This window comes from Cuculus canorus, chromosome 3 (genome assembly GCF_017976375.1).
Source record: "Cuculus canorus isolate bCucCan1 chromosome 3, bCucCan1.pri, whole genome shotgun sequence".
NCBI classification, from domain to species: domain Eukaryota; kingdom Metazoa; phylum Chordata; class Aves; order Cuculiformes; family Cuculidae; genus Cuculus; species Cuculus canorus.
The window spans coordinates 59,963,517-59,986,178 of record NC_071403.1 but is presented as its reverse complement, the minus strand read 5'-3'; the positions used below and the strand labels follow the sequence as shown (position 1 = coordinate 59,986,178).

At 41.0% G+C, this 22,662-nt stretch overlaps 1 protein-coding gene across 1 annotated transcript; it reads left to right on the top strand.

Moving 5' to 3' along the window:
* The first annotated feature begins 16 nt into the window (after positions 1-16).
* Positions 17-22,511, top strand: GNPAT (glyceronephosphate O-acyltransferase). Its single transcript, XM_054061628.1, has 16 exons — positions 17-256; positions 4,307-4,498; positions 6,713-6,889; positions 7,720-7,849; positions 10,865-10,992; positions 11,465-11,540; positions 12,107-12,258; positions 12,348-12,478; positions 13,164-13,387; positions 15,926-16,171; positions 16,875-16,954; positions 19,264-19,404; positions 20,304-20,403; positions 20,497-20,590; positions 21,538-21,599; positions 21,914-22,511. The coding sequence occupies exons 1-16, from the start codon at positions 32-34 to the stop codon at positions 21,955-21,957; spliced, it is 2,202 nt and encodes a 733-aa protein (XP_053917603.1). The 5' UTR covers positions 17-31; the 3' UTR covers positions 21,958-22,511.
* The last annotated feature ends 151 nt before the right edge of the window (positions 22,512-22,662 follow it).

Sequence of the window (22,662 nt, the reverse complement as noted above, 5' to 3'; positions counted from 1 at the left end):
TTGTCCTCGCGCGGCTCCCGTCGCCCCCAAGATGGCGCCGCCCACTGCGCGGCGGCGCCCGCGCCCCCGCCTTCCCCCGCCCCGTGCCGGGCAGCGCCGCGCGGGGCCATGGGCGCCGCGGGAGACAGCGGCGAGCGGGCGGCGGCGGAGGTGTAGGGCGGTGGAGCGGCGCAGGGTGGGAGAGCGGCGCGGCGGAGCGAGCGGGGCCATGACGGCGGCGGCCGGGCGGGCGCGGCGAGGGACGCCCATGTACTCGGTAGGTGTGGGGGGAGAGGGGGCACGACACACCGGGGTGCGGGGGCAGGACTTGTAGCAGAGGAGGCTGCAAGGGCGATCAGGGGGCGGGAGCGCCTCCCGTACAGGGGCGGGCTGAGAGCTGGGGTTGTTCAGCCTGGAAAAGGCTCAGAGGAGACCTTATAGCGACCTTCCAGTACCTGAAGGGGCTGCAGGAAAGCTGGGGAGGGACTATTCGTAAAAGCTTGTGGGGATAGGATCGGGGGAACGGGTATAAACTGGAGAGGGGCAGATTTAGACTATTGCAGATTTAGTCATAAGGAGGTATTTCTTCACCGTGAGAGTGGTGAGGCACTGGCACAGGGGGAAGCTGTGGATGCCCCATCCCTGGAGGTGTTCAAGGCCAGGTTGGATGGGACCTTGGACAGCCTGATCTAGTGGGAGGTGTCCCTGCCCATGGCAGGGGAGGTGAACTAGATGATCTTTTACGTCCCTTCTAACCCAAATTGTTCTATGATTCTATGACCCCGCGCTCCCCACCCCGCGCTGTTCACTCTAGAGCGGAATGACGGCGCTTGGCGCAACCTCTGCACGCCTACCCCCCGCCCTCTCCCGCCCCCAACCCCAGTTCGGCGTCCCCGCTCCCTAGGGAGCTTCCCGGGGCTCCCGCGCGACGTAGAACATGCAGCCTCCCGGCGTGGGAGCTCGGGAGAGGACGGGGCCTTTCCCGGGGTCGGAGCGGGAACCGGGCGCTTCCCGTTCTGCGAGGCGCAGGAGGAGTCGGGAGGGGCCGGGGCTGCGCCCTAGGGAGGGTCTATCCGCACACCCGCGGCCGGGGCTGGGCTCTGAGCACGCAGCTGTCGAGCGGGACAGGAACCTGCCACCAACAGCGAATTTGGGGCTGGAATCGTAGGGATGGAGCGGCTGAAGCAGGTTTTCCTGTGTTACGTGGTGGAAATGACTTTGTGGACCTTATTTTTTATCTACAGCTCCTATGCCAGCCTCAGCCGTGGAGGTTTGGGGTGCTAAATCCCGCTCTGTACTTATATTTACAGCAGGAGTCTGGGGAGAGAAGGAAACAGTGCCTAGTGTCAGCAGAGATTCCGAAAATTCCGTGTTTCCTTAGCTGTGTGCTGTGAATGCTCATGCTTTATTTCCTCAGAGACCGGATGGGAGCAGAAGACTTCCAGGGCCCTGCTGTTTCATTTTTTATACTTTACCAATGTCTCAGAATCACACAGTGGTTTGGGTTAGAAGGGACCTTAAAGATAATCCAGTTGCATGGATTACCTGCCTTGGGCAGGGACACCTTCCACTAGATCAGGTTGCTCATAACCTCATCCAACCTGGTTTTGCATTCCTTCAGGGATGGGGCATCCACAACTTCTCCAGGTAACCTATTCCTGTGCCTCACTACACTCGCAGTAAAAAAATTTCTTGTTGATATCTAATTTAAATCTACCCTTTCTCAGCTTAAACCAATTTCCTCTCATCCTGTCACTGCATCCCCTTATAAAGACCCCCTCCCCAGGTTTCCCGTAGGCCCCCTTTAAGTACTGGAAGGCTGCTGTAAGGTCTCCCTGGAGCCTTCTCAGTAACCATGCACATAACTGTCTGATGTCAGGGTTTGCAACAGCATATTTCCTAAGCATGTTCTCTGCCAATTGGCAACCGAAGCTGGAACAATAGCCTGGCTGTAATGTATAAAAACAGGGTTTCTATTCTTTAGTAGTTGAAGTGTGTGTGTTTTGGCTCTCTTAGTGCTGCTGCAGGATAGGGCGTGAAAGTACCCGAGAAATCAGTGGCATATCAAATCTGGAAAGGTGAAATGAGGAGCGGTGGCAGAGGTGACTTTTCAATTGGCCGTGGCCTTTGCAAAACTCTGTTCACCAGAGCCATTTTGGTGCATGGCCACAGCAGTGCAGTGACTGCTGATGGGACTAATGATACCCAAGCGGAGTGCTGGGTTTCATTGTCTGGATTTCGTGTCATTGCACATTGCAGGATTTGGTAACTGAAATAAAGGTTTGTTAGATTTTCTGAGCAGTGACTTGTCACATACTGATCCAGGTAGGTGTGCACTTAGAGCCAACTAATATATTTTTTTGCTCTTCTAAACTATCTTTTTTGCTGTTACAGGGTATAAGGGGTTTTTTTCCTTCTGTTTTATTTTTAATCAAGGGGATTAGTATAAGGTGTCAATGACAACAGATGGCTAACACAAATATTTCCAGTTTTCTTAATAGTTCATAGTTTCCCTGGCTCTTGAAAAGCATCGACTAGTTGAAAGCTGTGGAAGAAGAAAGAGTGAAAACTGTAGTGCTAAACAGAAAAAAAAAAAAAAAAAAACCCTGAAGTTTTTAAATTAATATGGGCTGGGTTTAATAGCTTATATAGGATTCTTTTAAAAGTCCCTGGAGATTTGGTTGTGCAGTTACTGTGGGACAATTCTTTAAACTACAGTAGTGACGAGAGAAGTTAGATGATCATAGAATCATAGGTGATCTACCAAACACCACTGTAGTAGAAGGTATCCAAATTAGACTGCACTTTGGGAGGGGGGAAGAATGAGAAGGAAAAACATTTTAGTAGGATTTCTGTTCTCTGATAGAAGGAAATTGGCTTTGTTGAAAGTTGAAGATTTGGAGGAGGATTTTTTGCAGTTCTTAAGTGGAGATGCTCCTGATTTGGGCTTTTTTGTTCTGTTTTGCCAAATTATCTTGTATTGATGAATGTACATGAATTAAATGTTTGCTATCTAGTTACTTTAAATGTCATCTGTTTCTGGTAGCATTGCTGATGTGGCTATGGTCAGCTGGCAGTGAAACCAGACTCCCTCTCCCAAAGCTGAAAACCCAGCCATCACTGCTGGGCTTTGCTTGTCTATTCCTGGTGTTCTCCTGTGTTTTAGTTGGCAAGGCTTTCTTCTCAGCACCAGAAAAGGCCACTGTAAGAGCCCATGAAATGATATGCTTTATCCTTCATTGTCAAACTAGTTCTGCACAGGGGGAGGAGGCAGAATGAATGAAAGGGGTGCCTGTGCTGCCCTTCAAGTGATGCTGTAAAGGAATACATAAGCATTTTTATTTTAGCATCTTCTTTTGATATGCTGGATCATAACCAATATATTCCTGTTTCACAGAGGCTCGCTACAGTTGCCTTGCTTGACTGGTGGCTATTGCTGCTGTTTTGAAGTTTAGAGAAACACAGTTTTGGTTTTGGAAAGACTGAGATGTTATTCACGTGGACTGTGGTGTTATAGGACATAATCAGAGACATCTTTCTCCAGCACAGGGGATCCCTACTGAGTCTGGGGGAAGAGTTTGGTCACTGAGATTTCTGCAGTGGGACAGATCCGCAGTTAGTTCTAGATGTACTGTTTGCTTTCCTGCTTAGCACTGGTGTTGATTACTCGGAGGCTGTGCTGTCTTTTTACCTACTCATGCACCAAATTGCATTTTGATCTTCATGTGTCTGGTAATGCTTTTTTTTTTGGTTTGTTCCTGCCTCACTGTGTTTTATGTATCTTGTGTCCAAGCTTGGTGAAAGCCAGCACAAATCAGCAAGGTCCCAGATGCAATTTAAAGTAGCAGGGATTATATTTTTTTGTTGATAATTGTCTTTTATAATGTCATTCATGGCATTGTCTTCATGCAGCTGTAGGAGTTGAAATCAAAGGTGTTTTAGTTAATACCTATTAATCGTGAGAGGCTGAAGTGCCTCACCTCTAGCTTTCAACACTCAATTGTTCTTTCAGCTTCTTCCTGTTGGATAAAATTAAGTAATGTGTCATAAGACGATGTGGGGATCCTTGCAGATGGAAAGGGTTGAGGTCTTTTATTGGTGTTTGGGATTTTTTCTGTAGTCTTTTCTATTTGCAGCATCATTCCAAGCAAATAACACTTGTTCATGCACTCAGAATGTGGAATGCAGATACAATAGAAAGCTTAAAAAAACCTTCAAAACCACCAAATATTGCGAAAGTATCGCATGCTATTGTTTTGGTGCTGTAGCCAAACAGACCGCTGAATGGCCTGAGACAGTGTCTCATCCTTTGTTTGTATGTTCCCAGCAGAAAGAGCTTACATCAAAGAAAAGAGATGAGTTTGAGGATATCTTGGAGGAAAGACGATTGTCCAGTGACTTGAGATATGCAATGAAATGTTATACTCCTGTGATCTACAAAGGGCTTTCACCTTGCAAGCCAAATGCTATTAAAAGTGCTGTTCTGCAGTCCGAACAAGTTCAATATGTTATCAAGCAGGTGAGTCTGGAAACTGAGCTGTAAAATGAGGTAGATTGAACATAGCCAAGCTTTGTGTGACAGCAGGGGAAAAAAAATTATTGCTAATCCTTGTCAAACATGATAGCTGTAGTTTGAAAGGTGGTCCAATAAATCAGTAACTTGAGCTGTAGTTTTTTTCACAAGAAAAACAAATGCTGATAATACCCTAGCATTGCTGCTGAAGCTGTTAGATAGCTTGTTCATGAAACAGCGTTTTGATTTTGCATATACAACACTTCACCACCTAACTTATCCAGTGTCCAATGTACTTGACATATTTTTCCCCTCTTCCACTGTCCTTGCCACCGAGCAGCATTGTGAAAGACATAAGCAATCTCCTCGTTAGCAGAATTTTTTTGTGCTTTGAGGATGTCTTGCAGGAATTTTGTAGGCTAGTAATGTATTTATGAATCGATCATAAATGCTACTTTCTCTAAAATAAGAATTAAATTTCACAGAGAATTCTTAGAATTGGAAACACTAAGATGTTACCATACTTTTGCTTTAAGATAAAGAGCAGCTACTACTTTGTAATGAATAAAATATTTTATAGTCACACTGGTTCATATTTTACATTGTGTTGAAATGGCTGAAATAAAAGTGTGTGTTAGTTAGCAGAGTAACTGTTTGCAGTATTCATGAAAAATAATTCCAGGCCAGTAGAAGTATATGAGATGTTTTTGGTTAGTCCTGAGTGAGTGGCTACGATAAAATAGTCCTATTACTGTCACAAATTAAGTAGTATGGAATGAAGAAAAAAAAGATCTTTCAACTTTAGAAACACTAAAAGATTTACTGAAAGAAAATATTTGCAGAAGATTTGACTGAAAGACAACTGTGTGATGCTTTCTTCTGAAGTGCTGCTTTTCTGATGGGAAATTATTTTGATGGATATTTTCCTGGCTAGTGTCAAGTGATTGCAGTCCTGCTATTGCAACCTAGTTCTCAGCTCTTCACCAGAGATTACTGAAAGTATCTAACAGACTTGGGCAGCATGTCCAACCATATGCATCTGGCGTGCCTCCTGTCTGGGCAGAGTTTACGCAGCTTTACACAGGCATACTAGGATTTGTTCATGTGACAAATTGCTGAGGTTGCTAATGTTCAGTGTGTGAAATTAAGTGCACATGTTTGTTTTAGCTTAGGTTCAGCTGTGTAGTAAGCCTCTTTCTGGTGAATGAGAACAGTATCTCTTCTCCTAGTGAATAGCAAGAATAATTTTTGGCTTCCTAAGGGGGATTGGTTTTCTCAAGCTCAAGTGGAAGCAGCTTTTGGCTTCTTTAAGTGGTTAGAATAATTAGTTAGAGCTACATGTGGAAATATGCAGGATAACAGATAATGCATTTATTAAAACACAAATGAACCAGTAGGTATGATGGTAAAGTGGTAGGTGGAAGTAGATTGAAGGCAATAGATTTTTTTCATATGTCACAAAATAGAAATAATAGGTCAGCAGTGCTGGTCTCCTAACAGAGCTGTGCTTTTTTTGGAAGCTTTTTTTTTCCTGCTATTCCTCCTTTTTTTCTGTTCCATGTGTGGTAAAAGGCATATTCCTTGTTCCATAACAGTAAAAGACTAACATTTCCATTAAATATTTCTAGATTCAAAGTATTAAATAGGAAGGATTAAGAAAACTTCAAAAGGGAATGTGCATAGCAACAGAAAAAGGATCATTGATATGCAAAGCTGGTAGAGGCAGTGCTTTGTATGCATTTCAGCTAGTCATAGCCAAAGTAATACACTACAAAAAAATTCAAGCGTGATAGGACTGAGGTTCTTTAGCCAAGTCTTGGAATCTAACACAAATACAACTTGCAAAGATTTACATTGTGAATATCTCTGCCAGCACATTTCATTTTATTTGTCAAAGAAAATTGCATGCAGCCTTCGTCAGTCCAGTAATGCAGGAAATGTTCTTCAAACTTTAATCTCTGAAGGTACTACAGGTTAAAACATTCAGATCATGGGTTTGATGGGGAAAAATAGTTGTACACAGCTTTAACTTGGCTTTCTTTTATTGACTGATACTGAACAGATTCTGTATGGTTAGATGCATGCCCGTCACATAAAACAAAATCTTGCTGACTCTTGCAGTAGTTCTATTTAATTGTTGTGGCACATAGAATGCAGTGCATGGGCAAGGAGAAGGGAAAAACATCTGACTGCTCTTTTGTTTGTTTTGCTTCTCTTTAGTTAGCAAAAGAGATGGGAGAATCGCCTGATATAATTCAAGAAGAAGCCACGGAAATCCTGGATGAGATGGGTCACAGTATGCAATTAGGAACTGTCAGATTTTTTGCTTTTACTCTGAGCAAAATATTTAAAAGGCTTTTTCAGAGAGTTTGTGTAAATGAAGAAGGAATGCAGAGAGTAAGTACTCTGGGGGGGGAAAAAAAGTTACAATTTCGTACCAGTCATTTGAACAAAGACTCTAATCTTCACTCCAAGTAAAAATATGTAAAATACCCTTGGAAAAAAACAGAACCACTTGTGTTTATTTCTTAATATATGAGGGGAAAGAGAAATGGTGCAAGTATTTTAGAGGCATTCTGCAGAGCTTTTTGTACATTTTCCAAATGCTTTCTTTTGTAAGGAATACTTGCAGTCATGTGTCAGTGATTCCGTTAGATCAGCCACTGAGAGAGTTTTTGTATCTTATAAATCTAATAATGCATTTAGCTGAATTGGAGATGAAAACCTCGTTATGTAGCTGAGAGGGTTGACTTGGTGGAAAAACTTCATACAGGTACAAGTGGTGAGACATCGTGCACCTCTGAGGCAGGAGATGCTTTAAGTTTGCCCCAGTTCCCTGCAGAGTTGCTGTCCTCTGTTTCATTACAGGATGTCACTGTTCTGGAGTATGTAGTGCATTCACTGGAAGACACCAATATCAGCTCTGACCACCCCTATTGGGCTTCCCATCTCCATCAAAAGGGATTTGAATTAGACTGTCACGTAATGAGGTGCCCCTGGCTTTTGAGTCCTATGATACTTGTGGAAGCACAGGTTGCTAGTCTGGAAACTGTTGCTCACAATTTCTTATGGCTCCATGCTGAAAACGGTGTGGAGTACGTGAACAGAAAAAACACCCTCAGACAAATTAGGTTCTGTTTGTCTTAAGCCTTGTGAAAGCGCATATTTATTAAAAAAGTCTGTAAATAATGAAACAATATTGTATTGTTTGTGCTATTTTTCTTTAGTTGCAGCACGCCATTCAAGAGCATCCCGTTGTGCTGCTTCCCAGTCACCGAAGCTACGTAGACTTTTTGATGCTGTCTTATTTGCTATATACGTATGACTTGGCTTTGCCTGTCATTGCTGCAGGAATAGGCAAGTATGTTATTTCAACAATCTTTTCAGGATTCAGAGAATCGGTAGCAAGGGGTCTGATAGCTGCTGCTTTAAGTAGTTGTGTTTAACTTCTGTTCCAAATGTGTCCTGTTAAAACCTCCTTGGATGAGATGCTTGCAGCATCTGAAAGTTTCTCATCAGTGCCGAGTCCAATCAAAGGTGAATTTTCTCACAGTGTGTTCACCTAGAAGTACCCCGTCTGCAGACCCAAGGCTGGGCAAAGATAGGTGTTGTGAAGAAGACTTCTATATTGGTTATTTTTTTTCCTGAGAATGGATAAAAGCTTGCCAAAGAGCTACTGTTTATGCAGAACCTTTTGTGATGCTTCCTACAGTTTGAGGTGCAGTAATAATGGCCAGGTATGAAGCACCAGTTACCTCGTGGTGGATTCTGATGCTACCGATTACCTTGAAGTGTTGTCAGAACTCCATTACGTGAAGTGCTGAGAGCTCTGACTGGGAGATGAAATTTAACATCAGAGGGCTAATTGTCAAGATTTTGGACATAATTCAAAAGCAGTTGAAGCCAATTTTATTTGCAGGAAACGATTCTTGAAGGCTTTAACAGGAAATATCTTCTGACTTTATGTCCTGTTTGAAAATCCTACTCTAGCAGCATTTAACTGAGAAACATGATCTTGGAAGTCTTTTATATCAAAGAGGTCTTTTAAGCAGGCAGATCTCTGATCTGGTGCAGTGCTGTACCTGTGTGCACAAGCTAGCAAAGATCTGGGACCCTACTGCTCTACTGTAGACTATTTTCCAGTCAAGAGGATGGGAAGACAAGTAGAAAATGAGCAGAATCCAGGAGAAACTGGGGAAGATGAGATTTTGCTGGTCTGTGAGTAGTGGTATCTTGCCTCTGGGGGATGCAGATTAGCTTCTGGTGAATTCAGAAATTAATGTCATATAGCTACATTGGTCAAGGTGTTGCAGCTGCTTGCCTGTCATGTATTGTTCAGAATCTGCTCATATGCTGTCATAGATATTGGTGTAAACCTTTGCTGACTTCTGGATTAGAGCCTTTTTGAATTTTGGACCTCAAAATACTATCTTTAAGATACCATTAGTTTAGCTTAGAGGGTTTTTTTTTTTTTAGCTATTAACATTTTTTTTAGTACTTAGAGTATTCAGGGGTAAAGTTCTTCAGAATTAGGGGCTTGCAACTTGATTATACTGCTGCGTGTGTGTCTTATTTTACATTCCTCTGGCGAAAGGCTGTTGTCAGTAACACATGCAATTGACATAATGCAATTATGTCATTGTACATGCAATTGACATAAATGGGAATCTGGCTGGTGGAATTGTGTTTCTGTCTCAGGTCCTGGGAGCAAGTTGTATTGGAGGCACAGAGCTGGTGAGGTGGTATGGGCTTGAGGTAGATGAAAGGACGCGTTTCGGTCCAAGTTTGCGGGCCAGCAGTGTGTGGTGGAGAGAGGTGCTGGGTATGCAGCCAGCATCCTGGTTAGGGGGTTGAGTACCGGGCAGGAAAGTAGAAGTAAGAGAGGGGAAAGAGTCTGTGTTGTGGTGAAAGAGGGAGAGGAGTAGGAAAGTAAGGGAAAAAGATGGACCACTGCACATAGGAAACTGACAGCTGCTATTGCTGCCCAGGGTCCTTTAGATAATTTCCTTTTATCTCTTTTTATTCTAATATATGTGTGTATATCTCTGTCTACCCCACATATATGCGTGTGTGTGACATATTATATGATGCCTGTGAGAGGCTGGAAAGCTGCCCAATGGAAAAGGACCTGGGGATGCTGGTCTAAAGCTGGCTGAGTGTGAATCGACGGTGTGCCCAGGGAGCCAAGAGGGCCAATGATATCCTGACTTGTACCAGAAACAGTGTGGCCAGCAGGAGCAGAGAAGTGATTGGCTCTCCTGTACTCGGTGCTGGTGAGGCCAAACCTTGAATGCTGTGTTCAGTTTTGGGCCCCTCACTACAAGAAAGATCTTGAAGTCCTGGGGTGTGGGTAAGGAAGTACAGTGAAGCTGTTGAAGGGTCTGGAGCACAAGTCTTGTGCGGAGTGGCTGAGGGAAGTGGGGTTGTTTCGCCTGGAGAAAAGGAGGTTGAGGGGAGACCTTATCTCTGTCTGCAACTTCCTGAAAGGAGGTTGTAATGAGGTAGGTGTTGTTTCTCCCAGGTGACAGGCAATTGGATGAGAGGGAGTGGCCTCAAGTTGGATAAGGGAGTTTAGACTAGATATTAGGAAAAGTTTCTTCACCAAGAAGTTTGTCTTGCATGGGAACAGCCTGCCCAGGGAAGTGGTTGAGTTACTATCCCAGTAGATGTGGTGCTTAGGGACATGGTTTGGTGATGGAGTTGGCAGTGGTAGGTTGGACTCGATGATCTTAAATTCTTTTCCAACCAAAATGATTCTGTGATTTGATCTTCAAGGCAATTGTTGTCAGTGCTGTAGCTGGAAACGTGAATTTATGGAGTGAGGTGGCAAGGAGGTTGAAGTGGCACATGGCCACCTGCTGCATAGGTTTTGACAAGTTAAGTGTGGTTGCTTAAAACTAGAAAACTATAGAAAAAATTTAGCTGGTTTGGTGTACCTCTCCCAAAGTTTTGAGTCAGAATCATATAAGGTATAATACGGTGTAACTGGTCAGTTAATTTCTGTGTCTTTTGGGATACATTCAGTGGTAACTGATCTTTCTGAAGATGAATGAGAAGATGTACTTCAAAAACTTAGTCTTTATTATGGGTGGGATCTGGCCATCTGAATTACCGAAATAAATTGCTCTAAGTGAATGCTGCTTACAAAACAAAGATCAAAAGCATATTGTAATATGCCGTGCATGTCTACATTAAGTCTTGCTAAGACAGCCTAAAAGCAAATAAAGGTATTTGCAACAGTAGAATTCTCTGAAAGAAATCTTCTTCACTCTGGTAATTGAATCGCTGTACTAGACAAAGTAGCTGATTCTGCTGGCTGATAACAATAAGTTTTCTCTGTGTGGTTTTGTTTTTTGTTTGATTGTTTTTCAGATTTCCTAGGAATGAAAATTGTTGGTGAGCTGTTACGAAGGGGAGGTGCCTTTTTTATGCGACGTTCCTTTGGTGGGAACAGACTCTACTGGGCAGTGTTTGCTGAATATGTAAAAACAATGTTAAGGGTAAATAAATTACTGAACTCTTAAAATGTGTGCTTAAGAAAAACTTTGTTGTGATGATTGTACGATGTTATAGCTATGTGATTGAAAGCCTTCACTGTGATCTGACTAAGAGTTTTGCCTCAGAACTGCTGTAGCTGAAGAGCATGCATGCACTCTGTTGCTATTGTAGTTCAGCAGTAGGTGGTAAACAAATTAGTACTCATTAGTCACTTTGGATCGTGTGCCATATCTCATGCCAGATGCAATATTTTCATTAATTTAACTGTATAGTGTGGCAAATAAAATGGGTAAGTACAAACTTAGAGATGACTGAAGTTAGACATGCAAAGCTTCCATTAAAAAAAAAAAAAAACAAACAATAAAAAGCCCTTAAATGTTAAGTATTTAAAAATTATTTAAAGTTATTTGTGGACAATAAGAATAAATATTTTTATTTTTCTGACTAGCTTTATTTTTTGTTTTACTTTTGAAGAGTGGCTATGCCCCAGTTGAATTTTTTCTTGAAGGGACTAGAAGCCGCACTGCCAAGACTCTGACTCCGAAGTTTGGTAGGTTTGTCGAAAACTTAGAGCGTGTGCTTTGTAAGTTCTTCAGACAGGAAGAGTTATTAAAGTGATGGGAAATTGGTGAGGTCTGTCAGAGTAGTGGAAAACACTATGGTTGGCCAAGAGCATACAAAGAATGGCAATATGTGTCTCTTGCACTCTGCTGCTTTCTTTTCCTTATCCCTGTTGCATAATTAACTGCATAACTCTTCACCCTTTTCTTTCTAGAAAACAGACATCCCTTGACCAGCAGAGAAATATTATAAGCTAAATCTAAAAGTAATGGGGAATCTTTAGAAGCTGTGCTATGCGAGCACGGAGCAGTGCTGCCGAAAAGAACACAAATAGCTGTCCAAATGCGTTGCTTGTATTTACCTTCCATTTTAAAGCTTGGGCATTGTCATGTGCTTCTGCTTGCTTGAAGTGAGAACAAGCACAGCGCACGCCTACTAACACTTTCTAAAATTTACAGATGTCTTTTTCAAAGTTAAATTGCAGTTGCTTTTCCCTCCCTTAAAAAGGCAAGTGTTGAGCTTTTTTTTTTTCTTCTGTCTTTCTCCAATTTGTAGGTCTTCTCAGCATTGTGATGGAACCATTTTTCAAACGTGAAGTCTTTGACACCTACCTTGTTCCCATTAGCATCAGCTATGAGAGAATATTAGAAGAATCTCTCTATGCATATGAACTCCTAGGAGTCCCAAAGCCCAAAGAGTCTACATCTGTATGTAAATTCTTTATGAACAAAAGGCAGGTGGATGTATACTCATACCATAGCACCAAAATTTGGTTTTGCTCTTCCCGTTTTCTTAGGGGTTGTTAAAAGCCAGAAGAATCCTCAGTGACAATTTTGGTACCATACACATCTACATTGGCCAGCCGGTATCACTTAGAACCTTGGCATCTGGGAGGATCAGTCGGTGCCCATACAATTTGGTACCCAGGTATCCGATCTTTTCATGGCTTATGCACAGAAGGAGCATTTATTTAGTCCTCGCCCCCATAAAATAATTAAGATGTTCCCTTGTACTTCGTTTTCAACTTCTCCCACCTTCCCTCCATTTGCCTACTGAGACTGCTTAAACTGTTTTGTCTGAGCACTGGGATTGTCATACTTGTGATTGGGTTTTTCTGAAACAGCTTGTTATTTGCTTAGCTTTGAACTGTGTTGAGAATATGCCATTTTAAAAGTTAATGATGATATATGAACCAGGCAAAGCTCTCTTTCCTGAGAATTTGGTGGTTTTGCTGCTTAAAAATTCCACCTTTCTCTCCTTTCTTGCGTTATTAGTGCAAACTGCTGTATGATAGTGTACCAGGAAGCTGTGGCTGTGACTGCATTGGGTAACTTTTGCAGTTTATTATATTAAACATAATGCTTTTGAATTTTTTTAAGATAGCAAGTGTACAGCATGAATACAGAGTTCTGTGTTTCAAATACTGTTGTGAAACTACTGATGTCTTGCTGTATACTTCTGTTCCACATATCCTATAGATAGAATTGCCCTCCACATATTAGGTCCTATAAAGTAGTTATGGATCTGGGAGCATTACAGAAGAAATAAGGAAGGTGTGATATATATTGCAGTTTTTGGAGCTCTTTACCTTGAACTCCATTGTTCTTTTCAGGCATCTTCCCCAAAAGCCATCTGAGGATATCCAAGAATTTGTCAGTGATGTAGCTTATAAAATGGAGCTCCTGCAAATAGAAAACATGGTTTTGAGCCCGTGGGTGCTAGTTGCTGCTGTCCTGCTCCAGAATTTGCCAGCTGTGGAATTTGAACTTCTAATAGAAAAGACCCTGTGGCTTAAAGGCTTAACGCAGACTTTCGGAGGATTCATTGAATGGCCTGGTATGCAGAGAATTCCTTTTGTTGCTTATGAAGAATAAATCATATTTCTGGCAATGCAGTGTATGGTGACAACTTCACAGCATGTTTTCCTCAGAGACCTAAATGAATTTTAGGATATGCTAAAGGTGATGCTAAAATCTGGCACATTTTGGCTTAGGCTGTAGAAGACACTACTTTGAAAAACAGTTATGTGGAGGAAGAACGGATGCTTTACTAGTATTTCCTGAAGTGTGGAATGGGAAGGGAAAGTATAAGGTGCTTGTATTGGAATACTGAGATTTACCTAGCATCTGTCTTTCTGAACCCTGTGTAAGTCACATGCAGTTAGCTGATCTGCAGCACTTAACTTGGTGTAATGCTATATTTATTGCTTGATACTGACTATAGTATAAGGTGCTACTCTGGCAAAGAACTGGCAGAAATAAACGGTTGAGAGAAAATCAAAGCTATAGGTTGTCTATTTATTTTTAAATTTCACTTTAGCTCCAAAACCAGTGATGACTTTTGGGGCGAAGGCTTCTTTGGTGGTTTTGGGTTTTTTTTATATATTTATACACACATATACACACAGTCTTTTTTATAGATAATGTATATGTATATATTGGCTGCTGAAACATTGATTCTTCTTCCAGTCTTTCTGAACATTATTTTAAACTTATCTCAGTGAGCCAAGGTGAGACGAGTAATTAATTTTGGAGCCTCAGGACATAAATGCTAAAGCTAGCAAAGAAAAATAATGTGTAATGCAAGTACATTTACCTTTTCACTGTACATAGATTAAACTATGGATCTTTGCTTTGGTAGTTGTGTATATCAAGAATCGCTCTCAGTACTGCAATAAGGACATAGGAGCACGCTACAGTTATAGCAGAACTCTGTCATTCATTCAACCAAACCACTTCTTTCAGAAGTCTGCAGTGAGTGCAGACAAGGTCTGCTCCTGCCAGACTGCTAAAATGAAGAATTTCTTGGTTATATTTAAACGTAATTTAGGTAATCTTACTGCACAGTAAACTTAAAAATACCACATCCAGGTTTGCTTATTTATTTTGTTTATTTTCTTAGCAGAAATGAATAAGCTTTTCTTTAGTAAAATTGTGATGCAGTTAGAGAACAGCAAATAGGCATGGCAATGAAACAGGAATACAATAGCTGCACAGATTCTGTTGGGAATATGCTGGCCCTGCTGTGGGCATCAGTTAACACAACAAACCTTGTTTCTATGTGTTTTGAGTTCAATAATTTGAAAGAATAAATATATTTTAAACGCTAATTTGGCAATGCTATCAAGTCAGCAACTAGTGTACCCTGTCCATTCTTCTGTCTCCAAACAGCTAGCTGTTTCTGCCTTTTTTATGCTGTATTGTTGTTACAGGCAGAACATTGGCTTTGGCTGTTTGAAATCTTATAATAGAAAGAGGAACTGCAAAATTACTTACTCAGACTTCTGCTTCTTATTGCATTGAGAAACTTGGAAGCTTTAGCAAAAGTGGAACAAAATAGGCTGAAGGAGCAAGGAGATGCTATGCGAGATATACATTAAGGGGAAAGAATAGGAAAATTATTTATTTTTTTCTGTCAGAGGCTATGTTGATTTGGTATGCTTGTGGTGCTGTGAACGTGTAAAGTGTGTTCTAATGTTCAGCAAGAAGTTTTTATTGCTTCTTTCCTTGCTTGCCAGAGTTCACATTTGATGCAGGGAATGTTTTTGAGAATGTTTAAAGTGTAAGGTATTCTAAAAAGGTGAGTGTATTTTCAAGATGTGAGATGCTGGTCTTTATCTGAGTAAAGTTTGCTGTGTGTCACACTGAGAAAAAGCATGACCGCAGCCCACAGGTTTGTGAAAATCATGCCTGCCTTCTGAGAACTTTCTTGTTTAAAAGAGAAAACAAAACCACACACTTGTTGCTTTAGGCATTTTAAAAGGGTTGTCTTACGAAACAGGAAGGGATTTGGGTTCAAGTACAGTCTGATTTCTCTTTGAGCAGGTATATTATGTAATGATACTTCCGTTAGGATTTCTTTAAACTTAATTTAGGATGTAGCCTTCCTTGTATGTGTATGAGTGTGCATGTGTATGAGTGTGTATGTGAGAGTTGAGAGAAAAAAAAAAAAAACATGCCGACTTGTACATCTGATTCAATACTTGTGGTGTCAGAAATGCCTAAGCAAAAATATGGTCTCTTTTTCCTTATTGATGAATGCATCCATCAAACAGGTCTAGTCTCTTTTAATTGGAGGCTCAGAATACTTGTTCCAGAGACAAAGGAAGTATTTGTCATTGTTAGCAAGTGCAAGAATTTATTTGAAGTGCTTTAATTACAGAAACGTTTAACTTTTGTTCTTTCCATCTCGTACGATGCCTAGGCTTGCCAGTTCCTGGTATGGATTATTTTTAGAACATCTCTCTAACTGAATGTTTGGTGTAATAATTGGTCTTCAGTGGTAAAATTTAATGAAATACTGGTGCCTTTTAGGCTGTTTCGGTAGAGTTGTGTTTCCTTTTGCATCTTCCTTAGTGTTGCGTTTTTTTGCTAGATAACTTGTGTGCCAAAAAAGCAGTCATGTCTGGCCTCACCCTGCATTCCAACGTTGCTCGCCTTATCGATGGCCATGTGGTCCTAAACGACAAAGGAGTGGAAGATGGAGCTGTAGGGGAAATCGTCTTTAAGCGTGCTCTGGCCATCCTCATGTGTGCCACCTACAGAAATCAGCTGCTGAATGTGTTTGTGCGTCCATCTCTGGTGGCAGTCGCCTTGCAGATGACACATAGCTTTAGAAAAGGTATGTTTGGGTGGCTCTGAGAGCACACTGGCTTTCCCTGTTGCGCAGTCAGCTGTGAGAGAAGCACGAAGTTCCTGTGATTGCTAGTGGGAGCTACTTGAGAACATTACGCTATGGATAAGGTCCCATAGCATAAGGTGGATGTGTTGGGAAGGGACCAGGGGTATTTTTCTTGCCATTTTTGTTTGCCTCTTGATACGTTTGAAAGTAGATATATTCTGCTGAGAGGGCAGGGTTGAGATGATATGATCCCAATTCCTAAGCATCTTATTTTGTTGTTGTTTAGCGGAACAGCTTGCTAGGTTACAGATAAAACACACCTCACACTTGCATACAGTGCATCCAGTTCTCAGTCTTTCTTCTCTTCCTGCTACTGTTCCTAAAGTATTTCAGTGTTTTCCAGTGTTAGGCTATTAAAGAAACTTTTCAGAGTACCTTCCTTAGTTTTGTGCATCAGCTAATGGTGTATTTAGTGCATGTTCGGAGAAGCTCTTTCCTTTTGGTAACACTTGAATCAAGTGCTATGAGTACTTGCTGTTCTGTTGTGGTGGGTTTTGGCCGTTTATGTATATGTGTTTTTTAAGGTAAAGTCCAAATTTTATTTGAAGTAGGTACTGTCTCTAAAATAAGGAGGAAATGGCTTTTCACTTGCACGTTTTAAATTATGTATTTAAACAACAGTACTTTACAATATTTTTTTCAGAGGAAGTCTATAGCTGCTTCAGCTTCTTGAGAGACGTTTTTTCTGATGAGTTCATCTTCTTTCCTGGCATTTCATTGAAGGTAAAAATATCCTTTGTACCAAAATACTGATAGTCAGTAACACAGCCAACTATAAAATAGCATCTGATTTCAGTGATATCAACTTGATCTGTAGTGTGAGGGAGAATTTAAAAGGGTTTCACAGTGGAGGTAGTCATTTTATTAGTCGCAAAACATTGTCTGAATCCACAGGGCTGCATATGCAATCTTTCCACCCATCCCCTCCAGTGAAAAACTAAAAATACTGAAATTTTCCAATTCTGAACTATTACAATTCACTGTCGTGGAAGTTTGGCTTTTTTAGCATAAAGCTACTGGTCTTCTAGCATGAATATAAAAATAGGTGTAAAGCAGTCTTTTAAATGAATTGTAAATATTGTCCTCTTCCTGTGCAGTTAAGAAACAGACCTTAGGCTGTGAAGAAAAATGTGGTAGTGTAGATTTAATTGAATTCTGTCACAGGGTGGGTATATTCTGTGAGCACATAAACAAACCAGGAATTCACACTGAGAGTACACCAGAATATTTTTCCTGAGTGCTCTTGCAGATTGTGTTGCAGTGGGGCATGCTGCTCTTTCAGAAAGTTAAACTGTAGGTATCATCCCAATTAATGATTAACCATTGTAGGTCTTTGTTATCTTTGGCAAATAGAGTATGCCATTCTGTATTTAGGATGCCTAATGTCCCCAGATTGATGGTCCTTCTCCTAGAGCAGTTGTGCTCAGTTGTGTAGCTCCATGTGACATGGTCTGTGGTGGCAGGCTACCACGGGATTGTGCCAACATCCAGTGCCTCATCTGTTCAAGTATGCCTCTGTATCCACCTCTTCTTGACTGCACAGCATGGCGGTATCTACTCTGTAGTGTTTATACAGCAGCTAACATTCCTGTTAGACCTTGAACAATGAAAGCTTTAATGTTCCTGTGCATAAGTAAACTTTTCTTTTAATATTTTGATGGTTCATTGTTGATCCCTTTAAGCATTTTATTACTAGCATTTATCTTGTGTAGATTCAGATTGTGAGCACTATGAGGGAAATGCTTATAGTAAGGCCTGATTTAAAATTCTGCAGCCAAAATCTTCCACAGAATTGAGGTGATGCAGCCTGTGAAGGTTTTTGAAGTGAGAAGTTACCTAATGGCATGACAGCATCCCTCGTCGAGTCTTATGGAAGCTTTAGTTGCACCCTGTTTGCTTGAAAAGAGCTTCCCCTCGTTTCACCTCCCACCCTATACAACCGTTACTCAAAGCCATTATTGTTCCTGCATACTGCCTCATCGCAGGGCTCAGTGCGTTTGCTCACCCTCCTAACACAGCTGGATGCAGGCAAGCTGTGAAAACTGCGGGCAGCACTTTGCTCTCTGCAGGACTTGCTGTGTCAGTTTGTATACATCCTGCTGTGCTGGAGCTGGCTTTAGTCCAGCCAGCTTGAAATGCAGGTGTGCACAAGTTTATTAGTAAAACAACAGGTTCAACGTCATACACAATATAAACTGGTAAGTCCACGTGTAGTTTCTGTTTGGATTTAAAACTGATTTAATGAGACTTTTATCAATGCTAAAGCCAAATACCTGATGGTAATATTTGTGATCTTTCCTGTATTAAAAAAAAGATATTCTTAAGAATATTCAAGACTTGTGACTATATCAAAATCTCCTAGATTTTTATATAGAAGATAATTAGGCCTTTTTTAAAGACCAGTTGGCACTGTTATATTTAGTTTTCATCATTAGCAATTGTTGTCTCTTGCAGCTTTTTTTTAAGTACCAAAACCAAGCATGGAACAGTAAGGTGACTGGCTGTGATTGACTTGACTTTAGTCAAATGAAAGAGTTGCTGTAATGTTAAGGGATCTCTTAGCAACTCACCTCTATAGTTGTTCATATGTCCAATATATCTGTGTTCTCTGTGTGTGTCTTCTCTCCCATTCCTACAGATAATTGGTAGTAAAACGGTTTTGCCATTGCCGTTTTCCATTGCCATTGACTTTCAAAAAACCAGATAAATAAATAAACCTTAACCAGATAACCTGACCCTATTCTGACAAAGTGCTGAAGGAGTTCAAGTGGCTGTTGCAATAGCAGCCACAGCTGCTTTCTTTGTTCTAGGCCTGTTGAGCATCAGGATACTGCTGTGTTTAAGATCATGTTCCCACTGCTTTTTATAAGGTATTTCTGGTTTATAGGGAAATTTTGGGTTGAGTCTCTTGAGAACTGAGTTCAGAAATGAAAGTGGTGTCCTGTTTTGTATATTTTGTTGTTGATTTTGTGGGGAAGGGTAGCTGCACTTACTGTAGATGTTAAAATTTCAGTTATGCTTCCCTCTCCCAGGATTTTGAGGAAGGATGTTTTCTACTTACAAAATGTGATGCCATTCAAACAAGTCAACAAGAAATCTATCCTACTGACAAAGGAAATGTTATAGTATCTTTCTTGTCAGCTATGTTCAGACCCTTTGTGGAAGGCTATCGGGTATGTGGCTCTTAAGAATATTATCTTTTTACTTCTGTGTTTTAGACAAGGAGAACTGGGATACTTCTGCAGTAATGTTTTCATGGCTGTGGAGTGCAAGAGTTGAGAAATAACAGTAATAAATATCTTAACTACCACCCAGGATCCCAGTTTCAGCTTTTGGCTCAGATTTTTCCAGTTGACTAAAGCACTAACCACCCTGTAACGTGACTGCCTGTTGTGGGTTTACAAGTTTAACTGGGAGTGTGCTGCTACCAGGTTCATTGCTGTTCCTTATGAGGACCTCTTCTTAATTACTTTTATGTGGGCTGTCCTGCCAGATGTGGAAATGAGTTTGCATCTGATAACTGATAGCTTTTTGGGGGAGTTGTTAATTGCATTCTTATCTCTTTTAAATGCTTGGATACCCAAAGAATTTAAAAGACTAATACTTATGTCTCTGCAATAAGCAATGTATACAAAACCAGGAGGCTAAGATCTCGGGTTTGTCAGCATTACATTGGTGCGAATGTAGATGTTTCAAGCCAGTGGAATCTGTTAATGATCTGGTGTATGGCTTGGGCCAAACTGTACTGATTCACCCAGTTTTTCCCATCTGTAAAACAGGTTTTGCTTTAAAAAAAAGTATCCGATTGTTGATTATGAGAACAAGAATGTTAAATTAATGTCTAAGGTAACTATTATAGTAATACTGAATCTTATTTTAATATTAGGTTTCTCGTGCCCATTAGAAAGTAATAAAATTTTCAGATGCTCTATGTAAATATACCTTTTGAGGAGTTCTCCTACACTTAATTAAAGTGTAACAGTATTGCTTCCTTATAAAGACACGTGTTTGTTATTCCTAACTAGCTAATAATTGAAAGGAAAGAAGTACTAATTTTGTTTATATATGTTAGTTAATTTTCAGATACCTCTCCAAGGAAACAAAAGAAGCCTTTACTGAGAAGCAGTTTATACCTGGAGTCCGCAACTTTGTTTTTCAGCTTCTTGAGAAGGGTGTGTACAGCCCTTATGCAATGTGATTTTACAAGTGTAGCCTGTAAATGGACAGCGATAAAACTTTTAATTGTGTTTCTGCTTTCTCTGTAGGGATTACACAGTGTTATGAAGCGCTGTCTTCTGACATGCAGAAAAATGCCTTAGCAGCTCTTGTGCAACTAGGTGCAGCAAAGAAGAAGAAAACGTAAGTTAACTTTGGCTTTTTGGTGTGTGGAAGTCAGTGTGTGGTCTTACTGGCAATTCTTAATGATTGAGCTATTAGTGTGAAGCGGGTAGAACCCCAGCTGCCCAAACACCAGTTGGCTGGTTGGTTGGTTTTACCTGAGTTGTGGTGAGGACCCAGGTAGTTCCTTTCTGTACACCACTCTGTAAGAGACTAATTCTGCAATGGAGACCCAGTTTGGGTTGCAACACCCTTGTAGTTCAAATGCTCCTGTGGGACCCAGCAACAGAATTCATTCATCTACTAGTGGGCTGCTTCTGAGTTCCGATACCATTTTGTTTCTAAAGTTTCTCCCAGAGCTTTGATAAGCAAATAGAACATTCCTCCTCATTTTTAACAAGTCCCCATGTTGTTCATATAGTTAGCAACTGATCACCCTAAGTTATTTTCTTATGTCTGTGTTAAGGAGATGAATTGGTTAAGGTTTGTAGTACTCTTGGAAAGCCCACAAAATACCGTTGTTATTTCCCCTGCCAAATAGGTGTAGGAACCTATTTACTGAGCTAAATATGTGTCTACAGCTATGTTTCCCTTTCAACAAAATGGAATAAATTGATGGAGTGCTGCAGAATTTGACATCAACTGAAGATTTGATTCTGTTTCAGGAAGATAGTCTTGAAAATTATAACTGAAAACAAGTGTTCTTTTCCTGCAGTTGTCTGTAATAAAAACTCAAAGAGAGAGACAGGGACTGTGAACAAGAGGACTGATAAAAAAAACCCATTACTACTGTCCTTGAGCACAATCTGCTTAAAAAGTCTGCTGTGCCCTTAAAATTGATACATATGCTAGTAGGATGAAAAATATGATGAAATTATGGAAATGTTTAACTGGGATTATTTGTATAGAATTTACTGAAATAAGAAATATTCATTGAAAAAACAAGCTTTTTTTTCTTTTAACTGTAGGTCCAGTGGATTCAGTTACAATGTAAATCAAGAGGCTGTTAATAAAATTCTGGACATGTTTGGTAAGTGTTTTGAGTGATCTCTAATTTGAAGAGAGCTTCTCAAGTTGCAAGTGAATTTGGACAATGAACATACATTAGACATAGTGAGTGGGTTTTCTCTAACAGTTCTTCAGATTTATCTGTATAAAAATCCTAACGATGTCTTTTTTATTTTACAATACTTTTGTCTATGTGACTGACTGCAGCTTTGCATCTCTTCTTTATTTGAAATACCGTGCAACCCAGTGAGTGGCCTGGTCAAGGAAAATAAAGCAAAAAGCAGTTCCACAGAGTGGGGTTCACAGCACGGTAATGGTGTTTGCTTTTCTCTTTAGATGCTAGGATACCTGTACAGAAACCCATGGCTGCACGACTCTGAGTGGTTCCTGAGGCTGTGCCTGGATGTCGGCACCTGCTGAGGACACCGACCTCCACGCAGCTGGTGGCATGGGGGCAGGAGCGGCCAGAGTTCCTCTGGGGCGCAGGAGGGAGAGGCGTTCTTCAGCAAGGCAGCTCTCCATCACCGCTCAGAAACTGTTGCCACCCAGAGTCAGAGCTGTATTTGTATCCCCACCGCGTTTTGTTTTTTAAAAGATTAAACATTGTATTTTATTTTTTTTGGGTTGTCGTTAAATATTTAAAGAGACGTGCACAGTAATGGCTGCTTAAATACATTTTTCTAGACTTGTAACAAAGAATGTGACTGGTTTCAGAGATTTCATGGATGTGAAAATATAACAGGGAATGAAAAGACTTGCTGTTCAAGTTAACCCTTAGGGTGGTGCTGGTATGGTGGGGCCCTTCCAACCGAAGAGTACAAATGGCATCTTGGGCAATAACCAGAAACGCTGCCTGCTTGGGGCTGGTTCTTTTTAAGGCGACTGGCTTTGTTTTCATTACTCCGCGGATGTTATCTGTAAAAATGGAATTAAAACAGCGTCCTTAACGTGTCTGTTACTCCTTCCCCCTTCAGTGACGGCGGTGCCCGTTCTAGCAGGGTGGTTCGCCGTCGCTCTTCCCGCCTCTGATCCCTGAGGAAACGAGTTGGCAGCAGCAAAGCATCGCGGGGCGGGCACTTCCGGCA